The sequence below is a fragment of the Pistacia vera genome, unplaced genomic scaffold (assembly GCF_008641045.1).
Source record: "Pistacia vera cultivar Batoury unplaced genomic scaffold, PisVer_v2 Contig210, whole genome shotgun sequence".
Classification (NCBI taxonomy): domain Eukaryota; kingdom Viridiplantae; phylum Streptophyta; class Magnoliopsida; order Sapindales; family Anacardiaceae; genus Pistacia; species Pistacia vera.
The window spans coordinates 768765-788597 of NW_022196014.1; the positions used below are offsets into that span (position 1 = coordinate 768765).

Genomic DNA, 19833 nt, shown 5'->3' on the forward strand with positions numbered 1-19833 from the left:
CCAAGAAGCTAAGGCAAGCTCTTGAAGCTGAACTTCAGGCAAGTCAAGGAAAAGTTGCTTCCTTGACAGAGGAGATGCAGAATCAAGCAACGAAGGTAGAGGAGAAGGCTGCCGAATGGGCGATCGAGTCTATCTACGCCTTGCGGTTGAAGAATCCACGACTTGATATGTCCGACTTCCCGGAGGACTGGCAGGATACATTTATGTCTATGGCATGGGAGGATGATGAAGCGGCGACCTCTCGAGCAGGAGGTTTGGGACATGCCTCGGATAAACCCTCAGTCGACCAGCCCTAGGATGACGAGGTCGTTCCTTTAAGAGCCAGATTAAGGCTTTTAGTCATAACTTTTTACCTGTTGTACTCCTCATTAATGAAATACATTTTAACTTATACAATTTTTGTTCGCTTTATTATATATGAGTACTTCCTGATTGCTTACATTTATTGAACAAGTGTGATAACATAACTCATTTGCACGAAAAGGATCACATGCGAAGATTTGTTACAAAAGTGCAAGATAACACTTTACAAGGAAATGACTTACAAAAATCAGAAATTAATTTACAAGGAAAACTGAGTTCGGAATTACTGATAGTATGGCCGAAGGTGCTTAGCCTTCCAGGCTCGAGGTACTTTGGAACCGTTTAGCCTTTTGAGATGATAAGTCCCCGGGCTAATTACTTTATCGATGCGGTATGGACTTTCTCAGTTCGGTCCCAAAACTCCCGCACTTGGTTCCCTGGTACCGAGAAGAACTTCCTTTAACACAAGGTCGCCAACCTGGAAGTCTCTTCGCCCGATTTTTGAATCGAAGAACCTCTTCGCGCGTTGCTGATAGGCTGCTATCCTTAGCGAAGCCTTGCTGAGATGTTCTTCAACAAGGTCTAAGATTGCTCTCATAAGTGCTTCGTTGTCGGCCTCATTATACAAGTCCCTCCGAAGTGAACTAGTTCCCACCTCTACAGGGATCATCGCTTCGCATCCATACGCTAGCGAAAAAGGTGTTTCTGAGGTGGAGGTTCTTGGAGTTGTTATGTACACCCATAGGACTTCGGGGAGGTCATCGGCCCAATTCCCTTTGGCTGCGCCAAGTTTGGCCTTCAAAGTGTGCTTAATGGTTTTGTTGACAGCTTCAACTTGGCCATTTGCTTGTGGCCTTGCGACTGAGGCGAATTTTTTATGAATGCCCAGCTCGTCGCAAAACTGCTTGAATTCTTCGTTATCGAACTGTTTCCCATTATCCGAAATAAGGGTATGAGGAATTCTGTAGCGGCACACTATATTCTTGAAAACGAAGTCTTTGAGCTTTCTAGTCGTGATCACAGCAATCGGTTCGGCTTCCACCCATTTGGTGAAGTAATCTACAGCGACCACGACATATTTGACTCCCCCTTTCCCAACTAGAATGAGACCGATGAGATCGATCCCCCACATGGAAAAGGGTCAGGGGCTAGTCATGGTTACCAGTTCGTGAGAGGGAGCTTGCAGTATATTCATGAACCGCTGGCACTTATCACACCTTTTGACAAAGTTGTAGGCGTCATCTTGGATTCGGGCAATAGTACCCCTGACGAACAACCTTGTTCGGGAGAGATCGCGCGACGGTGTGATTACCGCAGATCCCTTCATGTATCTCCCTCATGATGTACTCTGCTTCATCGCTGGTTACATCGGAGGAGAGGGGCACTAAACCCTCGCATGTACAGCTAGTCTCCGATGAGGGTGTAGCGAGCAGATCTTGTTCGCAGAACCCTTGCCTCGACCTTATCATCAAGCAAGATCCCATCCTTGAGATACCGAGTAATGGGGGTCATCCATGAGTCTAAACCCATTACATTCACGGCCTGTTCGATTGGGCTGATACTGGGGATTTCGATGAATCGAACAGGAATGTTCTCCGGTGCATCCGAGTCTAATGATGAGGCTATCCTTACCAAGGCGTCCGCCACAAAATTGTTTTCTCTAGTGATCGTGAAGTGCTTGAACGGCTCGAATACGGCCTTAGCTTTCTTCAGATAATTGATCATGTTATCTTCCTTGGCTTGATACTCTCCCAAAATCTGGTTAACGGCCAGCATGGAGTCACTGTGGATGCTGATCGCAGTTGTGCCCATTTCCCTGGCCAACCTGAGTCCAATGAGCAGAGCTTCATACTCGGCCTCATTATTAGTTGCTTTGAAACTGAATCGAAGAATGTCATTGTTAGTGTATATTAGTGTATGCCCTAGAAACCATTCGTGTTGTCGGTTTCAGAGCATTTTGTCTTGTATCTATATATATCATAAATAATAGAAGAAAGAGTTCTTCAATTCATATATGTAAATTGCTTCCTTTATTCAGTCATGCCTTTAAAATAAAGTATGTATATGAATTGTCCAGATGATTCATTTAATAGGTAAATGAGTTATCGAAAAGGGTTCCTTACGGAAGCAATATAAATTTGGGCAACTATATTGCACAGTAGGCATACCGGATGCTTCCGAAAGATATCATGAGTTGATATAAGTACGGATGACGATGATAGTCATGTCACTGGGGCATTGGTATGGATTAACGGTTGGTGAACGTTTTTCGAACGTGACCGAATAACGACAAATCACTTGGAAAAGCAGTAGTCAAGATTTATCGTTTGGTTATATCAGTGCACAGATGTAGTCCTTTGACCTGAGACATTGTAGTCGGATCCGATATGGATGCGTATGGTTCATACGGTGTATAAGTACGAGACTAATCATGTTTCGTACAATAAAGCCTATTTGGTCATGCGTTGTATATGCGGAAACGAACGATGGTCAAGAGGGGATCATTGACTCTGAATATAGGATAGGAGTACCGGGACTCCATCCGGATTCGAGTTCCTAGACGAACATCGATAAATGTCAGAAACTAAATCTCTGGCCAGAGTCTATATTTGTCATACAAAAGTAAGTTTGTGATGACAAGTTTCGGACATATTGATCGATAATTTGGTAGAAGATCGAGTTTAGGATTTTGACGTTCTGAATCCATACTCGATTAGGATATCTCAATGGAGGGACTTTACCTGCATGGTAGTATGATCTGAAATGGGTTCGATGAAGTATTTCTTCATCGTGGTTTAGGGACTATGACACATTGCTAGATGTTTACCATAGTGTTGGGCCTCCGGATAGGTTTCCGGATTCCAGAACCGGCCCACGGCTAATCCACGGTGGACCTACATGGTCACACCAATAGCCTTGAGAAGTTAGAGAAGGATGAGAGAGAGAAATGATATTCGAAGAGGGCTAGCACCTTCCGAGGGTAATAACGGGATTTCTATGGTAATAGTTACATAGAAAACTATTTGTGACATTTTAAGGATTAAAATGGTCAAGCAATAATTAATATTAATTTATTATATCTAAATTAAGATTAAATCTTAAAGTGTTAAGATTAATGAGATGAACAAAAAATAACCTTTTAATAGTTAAAGGGTAAAAGGGTAACTTTATGGGTTGTCATTGTAAACTAGTTTAGTTACAGGGCCCTTGAATAATATTGATTATTCAAAGGGTAGCATAATAATTCATGGGGTCCCTTTATAAAATAAGATTTTATTGGGCTTTGAAGTGAAAAATAAATAATTGCAAAATTGCCCAAGTATATATAAATGCAAAAGGTTGCATTTTTGTTCATAACACACATTGTTCACTCAAAGCAAAACCAAAACTCTCTCTAAAAGCCACGACCACTCTCTAAACCTCTCAAGGTGGTGTTAAATTGTAGAGGTTTCATCCTTTTGAAGCTAATCTTCATCAATCCAAAGCAAAGGAGTAGGTATAATCTCATATCCAAGCTTTGCATGTAAACCGTTTTTTTTAATCCATGATTTCATGCTTTCATTCTCCATCTCCACCACTCTTCATGCATGCTGGATCTTTTAGTCATGAATGCGGGCCCCTTCGGGACTCAACAAGAGAAGGCCCGCTCCAGCCCTCTTTCTGTTCCAACTCAAAGCTTAATTAACATTGTTGATGCGTGATTTTGACACCAACAAAACGTACGTGTAAAATGTTGAGTTGGCCCAAAAGACACACGTGAATGGAAAGGAAAATGACAGTAAATGCAGTGAGAAAGGAGTTTTAAAGTGGTTCAGATGCTAAGGAAGCAAGTCCTACGTCCACTGATGGTTTTATTAATGATAAGGGTCAGGTCGTTTTAGACGACTGACTTTTACACTAAAGATACAAAGTAACAAAGACTGTCTATTCTAGAGAGAGAGAGAGAGAGAGATTGGTCAAGAGTAAAATGTGCGAATCTCCTTAATGAGAGAGGAGCTCTCATTTTATAGTGGGATGCCTTGAGGTAATGATCATTGAATCTGTAAGTTGGTGGGATGATCCGTGCAAATCCTTCTTTTAGAGTAATTCACGTGATTTGCTGCATGGATTGGAAATGCGGGATCATCACAACTCCTAGCTGGCCTGACGTGCACCCATTATTCTGATAGAAGCAAACTGTGGGTGCAACCATGATAACACGACGCAACTGCGCCAGAATGGCAGTAAACTCTTCCCAAGGTCTGACCTTTCGCACTTAACTGGGTGCCATGTCAGCCCTATTCTCCCAGGCATAACAAACATGAACGGTAAAAGTTGGTAAAAAATAGGACCTGTCTATGATGAATTTAAAAACTACTGTAGTATGTCTTCATCGAACTACTGAAACATATATTTATATTAAAAAAATTAAATGAAAAAACAAAAAAAAAAAAAAAAGGTCAAAAGTAAAAGTAGCTACTAAGAACTTCAATGAGAAAATAAAATCAAAGCAAAAGCAGTCACCTGATGGAATTTGAATCAAAGACAGACAGATTGGCTGCTTCCGTCAATGCATTCCTCAATCTCTGCAACATCTCTTTCCTCTCCTTATATCGTACTTCATGCTCAGCAAATGCATCTCTAAAACTTCCTGTTTGCTTCCTCGCATCTGAAGGATCTACATAATAGAAAACAGGTATCACAATCTGAACATGCATTTTCTTGCAATCTATAATCTTTACAAGTTCTTCAAGACACCATCTAGAAGAAGCGTAGCCTTTAGAGAAAATAATGATTGAAATCTTTGACCCTTCAATTGTATTCAAAAGAGACTGTGAAATCTCATCTCCTCTTCTAAGTTTATCGTCCATAAAAGTTATAATCTTTCGCCTACACAAAGATGCATTGAGGTGGCTGGTAAAACCCTCGCGAGTATCCTCACCTCTGAAACTAAGAAAAACGTCATACTTTACTTGAGGAGAAGAAGAAGTAGAAGAAGCCATCGTACTTGGCTTGAAGCAATCAGATACTATGGAGTTCTCACAAACTTTGAAATAGAAAACCATGAATCAAACTGATATAGCTAATACTAAAACTCTCTCCTGAAGAAAAGAAATGAGCATAAAGACACATACATAAATTAATTATTATCCATTATTCCTTTCGGTGTTTGAGAATGCTCTTTTTTTTTTTTTAAATTTAAAATTTAAGGACAAATCATAAGGTTTTGGCGGTGATTATAAATTTTTTTTTTCTGGTCTCTGTGGCTATCATCAGTATTGACTGGAAGCTTTTCTAGCCGTGTTGAAGGGTCATGTCCTTTTATATTTTGCAAAACGTTCATTCGAGCATCTTTTCTAGCCGTGTTGCATTCAGTTATTTGATTGTTTAGTGCAATGGCTTGTAAATTTTATTTTTTATAAGTTTATAAATTATAAGATTTATTTAATTGGCACAAAGTCATTGTTGTTACTTGCAGTCTCCTCCTTTCTCAAGCTTTGATTTTGCTTTGGTGTCAACCCCACCTTTAGTCAATTTCGTATGTCCATCAAAGCAGCTTCTCTTCTTTGTTTCAGAAGCCATCTTACTGAATTTCACAGGAAAACTCACTCTTATTATTAATATACATTGCTACATTTTTTTTACTTGTAGCAAGTTATTAAATCTGCCCAGCCAAGACTACTCATATGCCTTCTCATCAAGCTTCACAACCAAATCAAAAATGGAGAATTATAATAATTACATTTGAAACTAGACACTACAAAATGAGTGTATATTACAAGCTGTCAGCATCTAATATAAGTTAATAGACAGATTTAGGATCTATACAAAATTTTTAATTCACACATTAACCCGAATCTTTGTCTTTCCTTGCCCTCCTTTACTCCCACTGGAAGATAAAATCTCTTTGCCGTAAAATGACTCCAATTCGATCTCACTGCTAACGTAACAAACTTTGGCATCCAGAACCAATGGATGTTCGTAGGCTTCAGAATGCATTTCCAAATGTATAATCCAAATAACTATAGTATAGCTGATCAATGGACTGAATTGCCGGACTCCAGCTTTACACGCTTTGAGTAGGTTTGCTTCCCAGCCAAGGCATTCCTCTGCTGTCGCAGAGGGATGGGCAAGCTGCCATGAGTTTTTTTTGCTGTGAAGTAAAGAGTGAATTAGCATTTGGAACTTGATGCCTTTTTACTTTTTGGGTCTTAGATGCATAAAGATTGCCTTACCCACTCCCTAATAAGTGGCCATCCAGATTTAAGCTGCAAAACACTCATAATCTCTTTCCCATTAACCAAAGGTTTCACTTCCAACACTTTCTCAAGACCTGCATATCCGAAAACAAAAAGTATTATTCATCCCAAAGTTGTACCCACAAAATGATGAAACCTTTTTTCAATTCTAGCGATGAAGGGTCGTACATTGCTTTCAATCTTCCAATGGTTATTTTCAACTTCAGTTTAACCATATTCTAATACCAATCTAAAACATTTTTTGTACACCAAGCTATCTTAGCAGCTATCTAAGTTGCTAGCATGGTACTCACATCACTTCAAAAACAGTGGTCATGCTTAAGGATCAATGATTTGTATTTCTTGAACCTATGCGTTACAGAAACAACATAAAAGCATATGTAGTTAACAGTTCTATAAAGGAGAATATACTACAGTCAAGGAATCAAAACTACAATAATAGTATTTTTCAAATATATAGCTTATCAATTGCAGTAACTAAAATTGAAAAATTAGAGCAGAACTGCATCTTCCAAATGAATTCAGAATTTATATAGAATTTTATTTTTTTTATATTTTTAATAATTATCAGTTACAAAAAGGTTACTGTAAAGGTCGAGGGTTCAACTCCCCTCGCAGAAGCTAAAAGTTTCACTAGTCATAGCATTTATCAGTCTATTATGAAATGACACCATTTAATTACCATCCATCAGATCCAAAACAACTTTTGCAGGATTCAAACTCGCCTTTTCTATTTCCTCCTCAAATGCTCTCTCCAGCTAATTTGCCTTGTGTCCATCCAGAGCACTCCACAACAAACCTTATTCTTACTCTAACAATCCTTCCTTTAAAGCTTTTCAAAAAAAAAACTCTAAAACCACCTTCACAATGCTCCTATCATCTTTAATAATCTGACTATCACCAACATCCAATATGTTTAATTTTGGCTAATATAAAAAGGCTAATCCATGGTTTCAACAATATCAGCACCTCCTGCCTTTAGGATATCGTTAACTTGAATAATAAAGATCCTATCCCATTTGAATGTAAGAAGTAAGGGATATTCTTACAATTTCACAACTCAAAACAGGTCAACAATAAAACTAATAAAAATAATTTAGGCTTCCTTTGGTTCGATTTTTAAACACTATCCTATCTTACAATCATATTCATATCTTAGCCGTCAACAATGGCCAAGTCTTTGACCGTAGATTTGACCATTTTCGGCTAGATCGACGCACGATTGATCAAATTCAGTCGATCATACGCCATTCTGACAGTTTCTAACCACCGTCCAATGATGGTGGTCGATTGTCGATAATAGTTAAGTACATGAGGTGTTTTTGTTAATTTATAAACTTTAATTGTAAGAGTGTTGAGTTAAATTAAGAAATATTTTCAGAAAACATTTTTCAAAAATAATCTTATCCTATGATTAAATAGTATTCAGAATAGAATACTATTCTGAAAACTTAAACTACCGTAGCCTTAATATTAGGGGGTTTCATATTCATTAATATTAGGGGGTTCCATACAGCCGGATCCACACTTGAGAGTGAGTTTGTAAGCGAGCAGTATTAGAGTTCGAATCTGCTTTTCATTGGGAAAGTCTAAAAAGACCCCTAGGTAAATGAAATAAAGATTTAGGAAAAGAAAGATATCTATTTATCCCCAAAGATAGAATTCTAATTCTAAGTTCTTCTGGAACACTCTCTTAGCTCTTATTAGACTTAAGAAAACGAAATCTCGAGGGAAAGATAAAAATCAGTCAGATGCTAGCCTCTCAGTCTCTGCCAGTTCCACTAAGCTAGTTGGAGAGATTTACTTCTATTAAGTTGATGTTTTTTCGGGCTTTCCTTTGGGTTTCATACGAGCTGCCAGTTCCACTAAGCTAGTTGGAGAGATTTACTTCTATTTAGTTGATGTTTTTTCGGGCTTTCCTTTGGGTTTCATACGAGCCAAAAGTAGCCTTCCATAGGAAGGAATAAGGTCCAAATGATGGGCTAATAATAGGTAGTTTGATTTACCAACTTATCATATCACACTAAACTGCTATTCCTATAAGATAAGAACAAGACGGAGCACGAGTACTCGAATTACACTGTTGCGCACCTTGCACTCTCTGTAAGGGATGAATTGTGACAGGGCGACCGCTGACCCTTGACCTGGAGGAATTCTTAAACCTGGCAAGCTAACTAATTAGAAGATTCATTCTATGGATCTAAACTCAAGAGAAGGTACGATCACAGGGATTGTGGTTGTTCACGCTACCAGATGAGAAGAAGGAATTCTACCGAACTTTTCACTCAGGCACGGGCGTCAAGGTCTTTGCTTGGCATCTTGCCCACTTGATTTTCTTTTTCGTGTGGAGTGCCTTTCCATGCCACCAATGGCAAATGGTCTAGTCCCCAAGTTGGAAGATTCGTCTACAAGTTCAAACCAAAGGTTCAGTTCAAAGCTAGGACTGATCCCAAAGGCAAGGTTTGGTTAACTAGTAATTTTATAAAGAATAAAGAAACAACTAAGAGGGGTAGACCCTTAAACAAAACATCCCTTTACAAAAGCCAAAGAGACAACTCAGGCAAAAAGAACCCATAGAGAGGATAAACAATCCTTAGATCAAAGCTCACAAAAACCAGCCATTAAAGCTTGCCAAATCAGACCCCTGTGCGCCCCGAACAATCCTCGTATTCATTAATATTTTTGCAACCATAGGAATTGTTATTAATATATCAAACCACATAGATCTAGTTAATATTTTCCTTATTTCATTTTACAATTTTTTTCAAACTCAAACTTTCAATTTCAAATCTCTTATCAAAGTCAAAACCAGCAACAAAATATCTAAGATCCTCCGGTTATCAGATCGAAGTTAGATATGAAAACAAGTTGGATGTGGGTCTTGCGCTCTCAATGAATCCAAACAATTTACAAATGGTATATGGACATTCTGCAATCGACAAAAAAACATGGTCAGAGCCATCCTTCATAGCTTCAACAGACAACAGATAACTCAGTGGGGCTACAGATTCATGACCTCTCCAACCGAGCCTGGAAAATGATACATTCTACTTTATGAAAATTCTGAATAATGTTTTATATGTTCCCATAATAACTAAGAACCTCTGAAGTATCTCCAAACTGGTATTTTTAACAAACAAGAATTCCCTTATTCATCTGATCCTTTGTTCTCTTCTAGTACCACCTCGCAAAGCTCAGCTCTCTACTCTAAATTCTTTTTGTCCAACGGTATTCCTTCCACTGAATTCTGGAATTGCATTACTGTTGCAGCAGATTCTGGCCAGACAGCATATGATGTAAGTTCTTCCTCTCATCTTCTTTCAATATGATACTCTTGTCTAGAAACCAAGACAAACATTACTTAGAAAGAATCAAAAGAAAAGATAGTACCAAGTGATGCAGAGAACAAATTCAGCATTAACGCAACTACAAAGAGAAATACTGAATTAGAAGCCGGACTCAGGAACTTTTCCACTAAATTATATGCAGAGAAAAATATAATAAAACCTTGAAGCAATTGCAGTTGCCAGCATTATCCGCAAACGAAAGTCATGTAAGTTACAAAGCTTCATAAGTTTAGTTTAGTGTCAAAGATGTCTGATTAGACAACTAAAATACAACTCCAAAGAGCTGTTATTGATTAGCATACCCCATATATGCAAAAAGGAAAATCATTTTTGTTCTTTTTGTAGTCTGGATATCATGAGTAGACAGCCAGTTGACATACTTTTTAATTTGTTATTAATAATTCTTTCCAAATAATAATAAAGCAAGACATTTCATGCAATGTCATAATCGGGTTGAAGGCTCATGGCTGACAATATGGAAGCGAAGAGTTGGCCAGTGAATGTAACACCCATCTATGGAGGAAACTATGAAAAAGGACTTTTGATACAAAGCTTGCATTATTTGTAAATGTAAAAGATATATGTTGAGCATGAACCTGTTGCCACATTTTATCCATCCACTGAAAACAATCCAAGTAACCTTCAGTCTCTACGGGCTTGTTGAAGCTCTGCATCTGAAAGCGACTATACACCCTGCTAATATAGTAATAAATTAAATGGCCAGTATAACCCCAAAAATTGGAGGAATGATTATACAAAATCAACCTGCTAATGTTATCCAAAGCATGTTCATCAATGCTTAGCTTGCCAAAGCCTAAAATTTCATCATTCAATACACCAGCACTGTAAAGTGTTCAATGGCAGAACCTAAAACTAAATTGTTGCCAGCAGAAAACAGAACAGTTAAAACATAGAGTAAGCCCACTTCCCTTGTTAGGCAAAGGGGAAAAAAATTATAACCTCGTTCATAAACTCATCCAGATCGTCTGCTGTCTCCATTTCATGAGTCAATAACAAGACTGACAAATGGAAGCACATCATCAACATTTAGGAGCTACAACTGCTAAGACTCAGGATGAATACGGCTTATGCAACTGTGATAAAGCAATCAAGCATTTTTGTGACAGTAATTTCAACTATTACCTCTTCTTTCATCTTGTCATGGAAGGTTGACGGCAACATGTTAGGAATAATTTGAGAAATACTATAGCAAGAAACTGCAAATGGTACTAACTTGAAAATATCAGTTGTGGACTGTGTAAGTTGTTTCCTCTTCCTTCTATAAAGACCCTTCCCTCTGGCAAGTTTCAACAGTAACCATAAACATATCCTCACATTAGCCCAAGGTAATTTTGTAATCAACCGATAACAATGCACGGTAGACTTGAATTCATCTATCTAATGGCGGATCTTCATAGCCAGTATTCCTAGTAAACGTCTAACTCACCTAATTTTGGCCAGTATATATGATACCATCTAAGGTGGAATATTAACTTGCTGACTTCTTATGAATACCTAGAGTCCATTATCTAACTACAGTCCTAGAAAATGCAAGGACAGCCAAAAGGTTCACAAGTACTGTTGATGAAAGTTGTATTTATAAAGAATCATAAGTTGAAAGCTAAGTTAAGCAAATCATTTGCACAATGAATGCATTATAACAAATTATTTTATTGATTATTGCTTCCCTGTAATGCCTTGTTCTATTTTCACCTTTACGAATGGTAACAACCAAAATATATATACTAGCCTAGACAACAATAAGAAAAAAGAACTGCAGAGTTTCTGTGCAATAAATAAAAAATGGAGAAAAAGAAAAGCTTGTAACAAACTGATTTTTCCATTGCTCACCATCATTAGTTGTCCTTCATGATAGATGGTTGTCAAGATATGAAAAAATTGAATCTTCAATGGCAGGTGGTTTAAAATCTCCCAGAAGCAAAGGGTTTTGTTGGTCCACCCCAGCTGATACCAACATTTGGTCATCGGGGCAAAACATTGACTTAACAAAGTCAGCTGCTACATTTATTTAAGAATACAAGATACTGGGTTCCAAACCAAAGATAGTCAGATAGTCAAACCTGAGAAAGCTCACGGACTCTAAGGCGTTGCAGCTTTAACTCCCCAACTTTAGCCATTGCAGGGTGTTTCCAAAAGCTACACTCAGTATCTCTTTTTGATACCAGTTCTGCTCCAGTCCACATATCTGGATATGTTACACCAAATTGCCATACATAAGGTAAAAAACAAACACTTCACAAGTATCGATAGGCAACAAAAATGTTATCATAGATGGAAATGTCCCTTAGAAGGACACCAATAAGTTGTAGTTTCTATAGAAAACTCATAAGAAAGAGTGAATTATTTCACTTGCCTGTTCTACAGTATTGCTGATGCAGGTCCTCCATTGTAAATTCCATATCGTAATACATCCATCTTCTGTGCTTCCTCCAGAGCCAAGAACGTTAGATTGACAAGGAACCATGCAAGGACCTTAACTGCATCACAATGCGCAATAAATCAGTACAAGAATTTGGTTGAACTCAATTTAGAAGGCGCCCATATGTATTAAAGCTCATCATCACCACCGCTTGCCAGTAGATCGCCTTTAGTAAACCATTTGTAGCAGTGTGAGACCAGGCCCAAGGGACTCCAACAGCATTTATACCTCTCCAGCAAGAATGTTATTTTTCACCAATCAATGATTTTCATATTAAATTCATCCCTAGTAGTAAATGCATCCAAGAAACCAACATAAATACATGTCATTAAGTGCACAGCCAAATGCAAAGTACAAATTAAGCGTGAATTTAAATATGTTTTGTGGCTTAGTGCCAGTTTGTAGCAGTGCCTTGGCGTCTTCCATTCTCACGTAATCAATACAAAGATTGTGGATCATGAGTTTTTCTACTTAAACATAATATATAAGCAAAGCTCAAATCCAAACCATATCAAAATGTCATATTGAACAAATAAAATTGAGCTTTTCAGTTTCACTAGTAAAATTGTGATAACTTTTTCTCAGAGGCTTTGAATAATCCAAAGTATAAATGAACTGTTTGACGCAATACTTTGAATGAATTGAGATAATTTTTGCAAACAATATCTGACAATAGCAAATATGAATAAACAGTATTTTAAATATTTCTCTAACTGTAGATATAAACTAACAAATAACTATATTTATCCAAGCAGTATATCCTCATATTGATACATATTATTATTCTCATTAGAAAATATCATTCAGCCGCTGAACTTATTGAATATTTATTGAATATGAGAGCAAAATCAGATAGATATATTTGAGCTAGAAATTGAAATTCAGACTTACCAATATATTCACAAAATGAAAGTACAAGATATAGACTTTTCTCTTTCAAAAGAATTTGAATTCCTTAGGTTGTCATTCATCTTCATCATAAAGGCAGACACTTCCACTATGTTTTACCCATCATTGTCTTTATCCGAATCAGAGATAATAATAATAGGTGAACTGACAGAATCTTGGGGGAAATCATCCAAATCCAAAGAAGTAAAGGGCTGTGATTTGACAAAATCTCCATCATTGTCTTCATCCGAATCAGAAATAGAAATAGGTGATGCAATAGAATCTCCAGGGAATTCATCCAAATCGAAAAGAGTAAAGCTAATGGGTTCATTTGTAGTTGGACTGAACTCTTCCCCTTCTTTCTTGTGCGGTAGTAGATGCACCCCAGACCTTTTAACATTCAAATTGATACCATAGGAAGCAACAAAAGCATATCAAAAATATGATCGATCAATTAATATATGATGAAATAAATCCTTGCAATTCATATGGATCAGGAAAAGTTAAATCTATTTTAGTCTATATAGGTAATACAGCAACTAAGAAAAAACCACATGCACAGTAAAACATGTTTAATTGATCATACATATATAATATTTTAGTAATATTTTAGGATTGAGATGAAAATTATATACATCATATTTGAGACCAGGAGAAAATCATTCAGAAATCAATCATAAGCACGAAAATAGTGTAGAGAATGGAGAGAGCATTACTTAAATTATATGCAGCAAAGAAGATATACTTATTATTTAATTACCTGGAGCCAGATTCGCCTTTAAAGAATTTTGAAGGTTTCAATCTCTCAGACTGTACTTCCTCTTTCTCTTCCTCTTCGCCAATGACAGAACATCTGGATCTTTTCATAGGTTCCTCAAACTCCTGAGTGTACAATAAACGGATCCCACACTTCTTCAAATAGAGTTTGGCTTGGGAATTGATGTTGTCCTTCGTATCTTTAGTAATTTTACGAAGACAAAACTTATTGCAACTGAAATTGATAATGGCCTCCGTATTGCAAGGGAATTCACGGAAATCAAATTGATTGCAATTATACCCCAGGAATATGTGATCTGACTCAATATTCTTGGGTTCATTAACCGAAAATTGTTTTTTAGCAACTCTATTGTAACCATCTTCGCATTTCAAATGCAACTCATACTCAATTTGCATGTGATAATCACCTTTGTAAGAATGATTATAATTTTGGACTCCGACAAAGGCACAAAAGACTAAACCCAAAAACTTATGATTGAATGAACCTTGTGGTAGCTCTATAGAAGATCCACAACTTTGAATGTTAAACCAATCTGAAATTTCACTTCCAGGGAAACACATGACACCGTCCGGAAGGCCAACTCCACACTGTAAAATAAAAATTGTTAGTTCTAAATTTTTAGTTTAATATGATTTTTTATTTATAAGAGAGAAAGAAATTGAAATCATATGGGAACGAGAGAGACTGAAGTACCTCTCTAAATTCCAACCATAGAGAGTACATTTCCGATAAAGCATCATTCAAAACGTTTTTGAGAACATTCCAATCCAGATTTAGGCAGTTGATGAAGCTAAATCTCCGGTTGTACAATCCACGATTTGGAATTATCAAACTTGATAATGCTTTCAGCAATTTGCAACCCTCTGCCTTTAGTTGTAGTATCTTACAAGGAAGTTTTGGTAAGGATTGAAGCCTCATACAAAACCTTATGTCAAGGAGCCATAAGTTAGAGAGGTTCACGATATTTGTTGGTACGCTCTCAAAACTATTTCCAGCTAATTCTAAATCTCTAAGTAAGGACAACTGGCCAATATTATCAGGTAACTTTGTGAGATTGCAGTGATTCAAACTTAATCTCTTTAAAAATAGCAAACCTGAGAAAGCACGGGATAGTGAACACAGCAGCTCTTGACTATTACATCTCTCCAATCTCTCTAAAGATAAATCATGAAGGTTTTCCAAACGTCCAATAGACGAAGGTAATTCTCTTATAGTAACTCCATTAGCTTCTAGCACTTCCAAGCTTTTTAAGTTTCCTATGTCTTCAGGCAATCTAGCAAGTTTCGAACAACCAGAGATGCAAAGATATCTTAAAGACTTCAATTTACAAATGCCGTCTGGAAGACTCTCAAGGCTTGAACAATCTTTAAGATTCAATCTTACTAGACTGGATGCATTCTCAATTGATGAAGATAATTCTTTTATGGCAGTTCCATCTAAATGTAACTCTTTTATATTGCATGGGATCCCTAAAACAAACTTTAGATTTGACAAACCTGAAAGAGTAAGGTGATGAAGAGATTCCAAATTACAAACACTGCTGGGAAGACTTTCAAGCCTTAAACAGTCCTTAAGATTCAATTCAACTAGGCTAGAAGGACTTTCGATGGAAGAAGAAAATTCTTTTATTGCAGTTCCATCCAAACACAATCGATGCATATTACATGAGATCCTTGGAGCAGTGTTGAGCTTAGAGCAGCCAGAGAGAATTACATCTCTTAGAGACTTTGATTGAATACCAATTGGAAGGCTGGTAAGGCTTTTGCAATGTCTTAGATTCAACTTAACAAGTTTATCGAGATTCCGAGATGGAGAAGTGATCTCAAACAAGCTTGTACAACCTTCTAAAATCAGGCTCTCTAGATTTGGAGCCTCTGAGAGTTCTGGGACTTTAAGTAGATGATTTGAGTAACTCAGGTCAATGTATTTTAAATGAGAAAGATCCTATAACAGAAAAGAAAATGACCAACACAAATTAGAAAATCTAATATTTAAAATTTATAAAAAGAAATTTGTCATATGAAATCAACATATACCTTGACACCAGTCCAAAGTTGTTTAAGATTGCTCCGCTGCATCTCAAGGACAACTAGGTTCTCCGGACAAAATTTCAATGGCAATGATGTGCAAGGGTAAGCATCCCAAGAGAGGCATGTTAGCTCAGTGAAATCAAATTCTAGGCCTTCAAAACCATACACCTTATTGACCACATAGACTGGCTTATCTACTATCAATAATCTTAGATTATCCATCTTTGAAAAAGCATGAGGATTTAAGTGTACGTTTCTCATTTGAAACATATCAAAGTGCACACCTCTTATTTTATCAGTTCCCTACAATCAAAATCAAATGATAAGTTAACAGCAAAATTACATAACATACCTCCCAAACCCCAAGCCCGGTATGACATGAACTAATGTATATGGAAAAATGAAAATGATAGTCTCCTAGTTAAAAAATTTTCAAGATATGACAAACAAATATAATATAGAAATTGAAAGTTAATGTCTTGCGTACTTACCAGATTTTTTTTAAGTACATGATAGACATCATCATGATACCACAATCGACTACGTTGGCAAAGTTTATTAACGGACTCTTGTCGAACAATTTCCCAACCCATTTCTTGAATCAAATCATGCACTCTTATGGTGTTGTATGAAATGGTAATAAGAGCTTTATCAATGAGAACACTTATTCCAATATGCGAATTGAGGCTACCAACTAGATATCTATCCCATCCTTTAAAGAAGCATGCAATATCTAGAAATAAATCCTTTTCTCTAATACCTAATCCATCATAACTGATCTTAAGCACTGCTTGGATAACATCATTCGGAGACTTTTTTAATTCATCTAGTGCACTTTCCCATTCAAATTTGTCTCTACCAAGTAGAAAGCAACCTAAGACTTCAAGAGCTAAAGGCAAACCTTTTGTATAATCTATTACCCTATTTCACAACTTCATATAAACTTCATCAATTGCCTGGTTTTGTTTGAAGGCATATTGTTTAAAAAGTTGAAGAGATTCATCACTACATAATCCTTCAACCTCATATATGGTAGAATCACTCAATCCACAACTTTTAAGCACTTGTTTGTCCCTCGTTGTTATAATGATTCGACTTCTAGAACCCAGGTTTTCAAGATCTCCAATTAAATCTTTTATTTGTTTCAAATCTGTCACATCATCGAAAACAATAAGAACCCTTTTACGTCCAAGCCTTTCTTTTGTGAATGTGAGCCCTATGTTGAGGTGTCCATCCTCTAATATTGTAGAAAGAAGTTCTTTTTGCAAGTGACATAGTTGATTTTTGTTTGATGCTTCCCTAACATTTCGAATAAAATGAGAAGCTTCAAATTCACTTGAGATTTCATTGAAGATTGCATCAGCAAGAGTTGTCTTGCCTATACCACCCATACCCCATATTCCTACCTTACATACTTCATTCGACCCATTAAACAATAAAGATTTAATGTCCTGGATCTTCATTGCTACTCCAACCAAGTTCTTGTTATCACTAGATGACATATCATTCAATCTCTTCAAAATGTGTTCAATAATTGTCTCTATAAGTTTCGATTCAGGCCTACAATTGAAACAAAAGGTAAAAACAACAATAAGCTCATCAATAAATTAATGAAAAAGTAATAAAGACAAAGTCTAATTCCAATAGCCCAAAATTTTTCCATCCTTGAAAATTATTAAAAAAAAAAAAAATTAGGTGTGATTAGAATTAAATTTGTTAGAAATAATTAAATATATGATTTGATTAATTATTCAATTTATTTGTAAATAATTTAATTTAACTTAAATAATTACATTATAAGCTTAATTTATAATTTATTTGGTTAAAAAAATAAAGAATGTAGTAAAGTTACCATCTCTATTTGAATACACAACCCAAACTTTTCAATATACATCATATAATAATTAAAGTCTATATTTTGGATCTATCACATAGATATATATAAGGGCCATTGGGTTTAGCCTCCAAGAAGAGCTTATGGCATATAGAGCTTATACAATAAAAGCTTATACGAAATATAACTTTTATCAAGAAATTATTGGTTGTTTGGTATCAATTTAAAAAGGCTCTTTTCAACTACTAGATTGTTTGGTTGTTGCACTATCATAAAAATACTTATTCTATAATAAATTACCAAGAGAGTATATGATATATGTATTTGGTTTTTATTTAAAACATAAAGTAACAAAATATTGTTCTATTTTAATAAAACATAAAACGTGAAATAAAAAAATTTAATAATTTAAGCAACAAATAGATCAAGATAAGTAATGTTGGGAACTTGAACTTATATAATGAAATAAAAAGTGGAAATAATTCCACAATATTAATTGATTAAAAATTTAGTAGAGACCATTGATGACATGATCTAATGTTTAAGTAATAACTAATAAAGCTTGCAAATAAATAATACATATTAATTTAAGTTTTATTTAAATATGAGTATGCTGGTCTGACACCTATTATACCCCATTTATCATTTTTTTTTATTAATTACAGTTTCAATCTTTATAAAAATTATTAAAAAAAAAATGCTATCCTTACAAAGACCTATACAAAGAGGGCTACAAAGTGAGGTGAAAGAGAAGAAAAAACAAAGAAAAAAGGGAAAAAGAGAGAGAGAGAAATCATGAAGATCAAGTAGCAGCTGTCTTTGTATGCCCCGTTTGTATTTGTCTTTGTAAGGCTAGCACTTCTCAAATTATTAATAAGACAAAAAAGAATTATATACACACCCTACCAAAAATAAACCCTTTCCCTAATTCTATTTACAAACAATTAAAATGGAATTTTGTTAGAAGTACCAAACCTGGTTCAATTGTATAGCTGGATCTAAAAAAGTTCTAGTTGAATTTTCTTTCATATTTGAATGTGATTTTTATATAGAAGTCTTATCTCATGATTAACAACAAACACACACACACATACAAACAAACAAAAATTGAAATATTAAAATTATATAATCAAGATTTTACTTAAATATATTGAATCCCAATATTTGAGGAGATTAATGAGTTTTTTTGTATAATAATTATTATTGGGATAGTGGTTATTATAAGAAAATAAAATAATATGGTTTTATTTTGAAAGAAGGGTATATGGTAGACTTTAATTTTTACTTATTTATTGTAAATTTGGGTCATTGGGATGTGGTTTGGTTAGTCATTAGATATGAAATAATTCCAATTTAAGACCTGTAATTCTAAACTATTTTAGTATGTGTTCATCCAACTACTGAAATATTATGTTCCAAAATTAAAAATAATATCAAATCAAAAGCATTTACCTGATGGCTTTTGAATCAAAGCCAGATAGATCGGCTACTTCCGTCAAAGCATTCCTCCATCTCTGCAACATCTTTGGTCTGTCCCGAAATCGTACTTGATGCTCAACAAATGCATTTCCAAAGGTCCCAGTTTGCTTCCTTACATGGGATGGATCTATCTTATAGAAAACTGGAATCACAATCTGACCGTTCATTTTCTTGCAATCGAGAATCTTTATAAGCTCTTCGAGACACCATCTAGAATAAGCATAGCGTTTAGAGAAAACGATAATTGAAATCTTTGAACCTTCAATTGCCTTCAAAAGAGAGGGTGAAATCCCATCCCCTCTTTTAAGTTCATCATCGATGAAAGTTTCAATCTTTCCCCTACACAAAGCTGCATGCAGGTGGCTCGTAAAACCGTCACGAGTATCCTCACCTCTGAAACTAAGAAAAACATCATACTTTATTTGAGAAGAAGAAGAAGAAGAAGAAGAAGCCATCGTACTTGCTTGAAATAATCTGACTCTTTGAAGTTTGGGT

At 35.8% G+C, this 19833-nt stretch overlaps 3 protein-coding genes across 7 annotated transcripts; all 3 read right to left on the reverse strand.

Moving 5' to 3' along the window:
- Window positions 1–4802: 4802 nt before the first annotated feature.
- LOC116129332 (TMV resistance protein N-like) lies at window positions 4803–5285 on the reverse strand. The gene has a single exon (XM_031415076.1). It carries the CDS (start codon window positions 5283–5285, stop codon window positions 4803–4805), a length of 483 nt encoding a protein of 160 aa, XP_031270936.1.
- Window positions 5286–9448: 4163 nt separating this feature from the next.
- Window positions 9449–12418, reverse strand: LOC116129306. 5 transcript variants are annotated; one of them, XR_004127892.1, is made up of 4 exons: window positions 11971–12094; window positions 11741–11854; window positions 10486–10582; window positions 9449–9880 (listed from the first exon to the last, which is right to left on the reverse strand). XR_004127892.1 is itself a non-coding variant. In XM_031415058.1 (4 exons), exons 1-4 carry the CDS (start codon window positions 12319–12321, stop codon window positions 9863–9865), a joined length of 315 nt encoding a protein of 104 aa, XP_031270918.1. In that variant the 5' UTR covers window positions 12322–12418; the 3' UTR covers window positions 9449–9862. The 5 variants fall into 5 exon arrangements, 2 of the variants coding, with proteins under 2 accessions (XP_031270918.1, XP_031270917.1); XM_031415058.1 differs by lacking the exon at window positions 10486–10582 and adding an exon at window positions 12264–12418 and having other exon boundaries at window positions 11971–12095; XR_004127890.1 differs by having other exon boundaries at window positions 11741–12094.
- Window positions 12419–13333: 915 nt separating this feature from the next.
- On the reverse strand, window positions 13334–19833 carry LOC116129333 (disease resistance protein RPP4-like). The gene is given in 6 exon segments (XM_031415077.1): window positions 13334–13607; window positions 13978–14582; window positions 14689–15939; window positions 16032–16328; window positions 16517–17585; window positions 19312–19833. Coding segments are annotated over 6 exon segments (3978 nt in total). The 5' UTR covers window positions 19794–19833.